The 5,031-nt window shown below is 39.4% G+C and overlaps 1 protein-coding gene and 3 long non-coding RNA genes across 5 annotated transcripts; all 4 read right to left on the reverse strand.

The window, feature by feature from the left end:
- Positions 1-235: 235 nt before the first annotated feature.
- Positions 236-966, reverse strand: LOC124382506. 2 transcript variants are annotated; one of them, XR_006925057.1, is made up of 4 exons: positions 886-966; positions 495-620; positions 318-399; positions 236-266 (listed from the first exon to the last, which is right to left on the reverse strand). It is a non-coding gene; the product is annotated as an uncharacterized LOC124382506 (long non-coding RNA). The 2 variants fall into 2 exon arrangements; XR_006925058.1 differs by lacking the exon at positions 318-399 and having other exon boundaries at positions 237-266.
- A 7-nt stretch (positions 967-973) lies between these two features.
- LOC124382507 lies at positions 974-1,625 on the reverse strand. The gene is made up of 3 exons (XR_006925059.1): positions 1,505-1,625; positions 1,277-1,381; positions 974-1,117 (listed from the first exon to the last, which is right to left on the reverse strand). It is a non-coding gene; the product is annotated as an uncharacterized LOC124382507 (long non-coding RNA).
- A 51-nt stretch (positions 1,626-1,676) lies between these two features.
- Positions 1,677-2,397, reverse strand: LOC124382504 (eukaryotic translation initiation factor 4 gamma 3-like). The gene is made up of 4 exons (XM_046844575.1): positions 2,308-2,397; positions 2,101-2,225; positions 1,911-2,007; positions 1,677-1,722 (listed from the first exon to the last, which is right to left on the reverse strand). Exons 1-4 carry the CDS (start codon positions 2,312-2,314, stop codon positions 1,715-1,717), a joined length of 237 nt encoding a protein of 78 aa, XP_046700531.1. The 5' UTR covers positions 2,315-2,397; the 3' UTR covers positions 1,677-1,714.
- Positions 2,398-3,126: 729 nt separating this feature from the next.
- Positions 3,127-5,031, reverse strand: LOC124382505. Its single transcript, XR_006925056.1, has 4 exons — positions 5,018-5,031; positions 4,178-4,243; positions 3,444-3,506; positions 3,127-3,315 (listed from the first exon to the last, which is right to left on the reverse strand). It is a non-coding gene; the product is annotated as an uncharacterized LOC124382505 (long non-coding RNA).

Consider the following 5,031-nt stretch of genomic DNA (forward strand, 5'->3'; position numbering starts at 1 on the left):
TCAAATCAATTTTCAAGCGAAATGATTTCATAAAATAACTATGCTGTCACTTTTACTCAGCTCTTCTATTATTATTACTCAAGTAGTAGAAAATCTACTGCCCACTGGATCCTGTTTGGTCCAGATCTTCCAGTGGAGTCTAAATCTAGTGTGCAGCCAACAGCTCACCTGCTCAGTAATGAAGTTGTTCCCATCCACGGTTTCAGGAAGAAAATCAGCCCAGCTCAGTTTAGAGTCCTCCATAAGACCTCCACTTCCTTTTGGCTCTAAAGTGAAGAAACACAGCAATGACTTGAACAAAAAGAATCTTTTGTCACCATTTGTTTGCAGAGAAGCTGCAATATTTCTGCAAATAATATGCCGGCTCTTGCCACAGGAAGTAGTGGTTTGCTAAATTCACTGGAATTCACAAGAAATCAACAATTAAAAACAAACACCAACTTCCTTTCCAGCAAAAAATGTATATGTAAAGTCTCAAATGTAACTGTAAATACATTAATAATTATCTCAAAGAGATTCCTCCTTCCCGAAGCACAGGATTAACGAGCTCCGCTATGTACTGCCATACATAAGGAATGTCAATCGCCATATCATCTGCTATCTCGAGGGTTTCTGAGAACCTGTGTAAACAAGGATAGGTAAGAAAATGGGGGGAAAGAGAGCAAAAAGAAAACACAGACAAAAGTCTTATTAAAGGATTCTGATTCTCTTATAAAATTCCCCAAAAAATGACCAAATGTAAACGCAAGCGTATTCATAATAATGCTAACAATAACCCCATTGGGTGTAAATATGTCATCAAGCTGAGGACATCTCATGACGCAGACAGTAGTGTCTCTGGCACCAGTGGGAGACGGAGCTGTGTGGTGCAGGAATGTTACTCACCCTTTAAAAAACTGAGATGTGGAGAGGATCCCAGCCTGCAGCAGCTGATGGAACAGATGGTCACGTGTGATCTGGTTTCGCCCAGCGTGGTCCAGGTCACTGCATGAGATCATTACTCTGTAATCATTTATGTGTAGAAACTTCTCAATAATGGATTTAGAGCGTTTCTCCATTTCCTCCTCTGATAGCGCAGGCTTGTTTGTAGTCGAGTCTGGCACTGCGTCCAGTTTTACTGAAACACAAGAGACATGATGTGTCATGACTAAAAATGCTCATGCATTAAACTGAATTAAGTTTCAAGAACAACACCTACAATCACAACTCGCTTTTCACAACATGAACACAGGAGAGAGCTGAAAAAGGACACAGACTACATTCACTACAGACTCACCTGATGCTCCGGATGTGGCTCTAGCGCTAGTTTCTCCATCGCAGCCGTTCTTCCAGTTCAGCCGTCGTCCCCCGAAATTCGGTCCCAAATAAATCTTATTTAAATCTTATTGGAATGAATATTCAATATGCTACATTAAAGGTATAATAGTGTACAACTTTGCAGGATGGTAATTAGAACAATCCTGAACAATGAAAATGCTCTACAATGGCGTCTTTGGTTGTTTACCTTGGCCTTCTTAAAGTCCATCTCTTAGCCGGCGGTGGTGAGGAGAATAGAGAGGCACTCGAGACTTTCCTCTTCATTTTGTTTCAGCAGTTTTACCACGTGGTTATGAATGATGGACTCGTTAAACAGCTCCCGATGAACTTGACGTTACCCTGGTTTTTCATGAGCTTTGTTTTTGCCTCCTCCAGCTCGTCCTGAAGCCTCTCACGATTACTGGCCTGGAAAAGTCAATCATCATAAAAACTAAAAATCTGTGCAATTAAAAAATACAAATATTACACATGAAGATACCATAGAAATTTTACAGAAGGACGGGTTCAAGAGCTTCATTTGCAAATTCAGTAGATTTTGATTTTATTCTGTGGGAAAATGAAGAGAAAGCCCTCTTGAGAGAAACGATGCTTACTGAAACAGCTGCTTCCAGTTCCTGCTGGAATATTTGAGATATTTGAGTCTCTGGAGCTGAGACCCTGTGGGTCCGGTGGCAACTTATTTTGGTTACACTGTAAAAGCAGAGAGTGAAGCAATGATCTGTGAAACAATATTCCTTATTTGGTTTTTAAGTTGAAATAAAGCCCACATGTCAGGAGGCTTACCTTGTGTAGCACCACATCAGGTATGGATGGAAGCCCCTCTGGCTTCTGCATACAATCAGGCATGAACTGGATGCTCAAAAGAAAGTCTCTACTATATTGTATCCTCTTATTCTCCATCTCTGGCTCTGAGGAAGGAACGAGCAAAAGCAGACATGAAAAGTAGTGAAAACATGATGAAGTGTGCGAGTCAGAAGAAGTAGGTCTCACTGTGCATGGTGGTGTTGTTGGGCTCTTCGACAGGTGAAAGGACCCCATCGTTGCTTTCATCCTCAGAGCTGGGCTCGGGTTCGTTCTTGCGCTCGGCTTCCTGCGCTCGATCTCATCTGCTGGTGTTTCTGCTGAAGCCAGATGCTCCACAATCACAGGAGACACACTGGAATTCTCGACTGTGGTTGAGACTGGCTTAAGGTCAAAGTCAGACTGCTGGAAAGCGAGCTCTGGCTTATCCTAACACACAAACACACCCAATTAATAATAAAACACCAGGATTACTGTGAATTTGTAGTGTAAATGTAGGTTTCACACATTCACCGAAGTGAACGACAGCATTTCTATCTTTATATATAGTTATTTAAAGAAATACTCCAGTGTTGCACCTCAGTTTATATCTACAGGATTTGTAGTCCATGTGCAATAACTACAACCAAGAGCTAACATGCCTCCTAGTTTATTGAGACGAGCAGAAAACTTTACTCATGACTCGATTACAATGAAAGTCAAAGGGCAGCTGGGAAAAGGAGGGATTATGTGAGATTTTATACGCATATTACCAAAGATAATATTGCATATTGAAATGTAAAGATGTTGAATTCTTTTATTTGTAGAAAACGTATTTAAAAAGTACGACTCTTACGAGTTCTTTCAGGCTACTTTTGTAGTCAACACGTTTAACATGCACAACAGTTTAACCATTTGCAACGTCTTAATTAAAACATGTTGGAAAATGCTGGACTACGTTTAATTTAGTCACGTGCAGGGACAGCGACGAGCCTAAACTCACCTCTCTGAGCGATTGGGAGTCGAGGAGCCGTGTCTGTTTCGGCTCATCGATGGTGAATAGAGCAGAAGCTGGAACCTCTGGGGGCACGTGCACAGGCTCTGTTTTATCTGGCTTTGGTGTGACGGCTTGTGCAGGACCGGGCTCAGCTGAAGAGGTAGACTTTTCAGCGCCATCTAATGCAGCAGATTTTACTGAATAACTCTCAAGCTGTTCATCTGTAGACAACAGAGACAGTAGCAATTAAATCACAGACTAGACGAGTCAAAAATCTAAAAAAATAATAATTGAGGCTCATATACTCAGTAAATGAACCAGTACTGAAACAAAGAGTAAGCACACGCACCGTTTTCCTCTTCCTCTTGGTAGATGGATGTTGCTGCAGTGGAGGGACCATTGGGAATGGAGTCTGGTTGTACCGGCCTGATCATTATAGTAGAACATCCCATATAGCACAGTTAGGTATGGTAATGTAGGTGAAGTAATGTGGGTGAGAGAAACTCAGGCAATGCAGGAGGGAAAGACAGGGCAGAGTGAGGGAAGTGCAGGCCAGACAGGGGTGGGATTTTAAAGTCAGGCTAGGAAAGGTAGGTAGAACGTATTTCCTGATTAGCACACATTAGCATACAGATATCATTTTGGTCCAAACTCAGTAATGATTTTGTTTAAATAGAGTTCATAGAGTAAGTAGTTTAATTGATTTGTACAATTCTGATATACTTCATGAATAGCCTTCACTCTGTTTAATCAAATCAGAGCTGTGGCCTTTAGATGTTGCCAGTTGCGCTCATACTCCTCTATATGGACATTTTGACAATCTGATTTTAGTAGTCAGTTATGTTTTATAGATCGTTCTGAACCATAATCAGGTCCCCAATAATATCACAGATTGGATACCACTTTTCATTCATTCCTCTTTGTTTAGTTCCCTTAAAGACAGAGTAAGTGATCAAGGAGTTTACAAAATGAGCACGTTTGGCTCAAGTAAAATCTAAATGAACAGTGTGTTTAGGTGATGAGGAAGTGATGGGCTTTAGTTTATTCTGTGTGAAAACAGTGTGTGTTTGAACTGTACATTACCAGCATTTGTTCTTCTGGAGAACTCGCAGTCATGTTCACCACCACAGGAACGTAGGTCACCCAATACTGTTGATTAGAACAACATGAAAATGTCTGTCACTACATTTGACATCATATTTAATGTTCTCTCTGATATTTACATCTCAGCTGCTTTCAGCTTCCTGTGTTTTGTAAAGAAAATTTGTTCATAACTACATTGTCTTGTTAATGAGTGTGTGGTGAAATAAAAGCATTTATTATTTTTTTCTTTAAAAACAAACAAACATTGATATCTGATCGAATATAAAATATAGGTGCTGTCTAACATTATAAATGAAACACAAACAGTAGGAATAATTACATCTGGTCTTCCTGCACATAAAAGTCTTTATTTAAACACTTCTTTATCATATCAGTACTGTTTAATCTTCCACTTCATTTTAAAAAGTGTTCGATGTCCAGTAGGTGGCAGTAATGTTCTACTAAACTTTAGCTCCCTCTAGCGGTATCACGATGAATTACACTGTACTGCGCTTTTAAAGGGAATTTTACATCAAATGTTGCTTTTTTTTTAATAAGCCAAGTTATAAACAAACATTATCGAATTAACCACTCAATTACAAATACCACAAATCCCCAAATTCTACACAACTATAGAGTCAAATGTTGTTAAAACGTATCATGTGACAAAACAAAATTAAAATGTTACTAAATCACGGATCTCTGGAAACCCAGACATTATTACACTATTTATAACTTTTAGAATAAACTTTAAAACTGGACCAATATAAAGTTTGTTTACAAACTTTTACTAAACTGAGTTTATTTATATGATCATCACCATTCATTACATCACATTACCTCTGTCTTTGTCC

This window comes from Silurus meridionalis, unplaced genomic scaffold, assembly GCF_014805685.1.
Source record: "Silurus meridionalis isolate SWU-2019-XX unplaced genomic scaffold, ASM1480568v1 Scaffold544, whole genome shotgun sequence".
In the NCBI taxonomy this organism is placed as follows: Eukaryota; Metazoa; Chordata; class Actinopteri; order Siluriformes; family Siluridae; genus Silurus; species Silurus meridionalis.

What these genes read in the sequence shown, in the direction of transcription:
- LOC124382504 (XM_046844575.1), bottom strand. An exon ending in CTGATGTGGTGCTACACAAG is followed by an intron (nt 2,008 to 2,100) that starts GTAAGCCTCCTG and finishes CTGCTTTTACAG; the next exon opens with TGTAACCAAAATAAGTTGCC.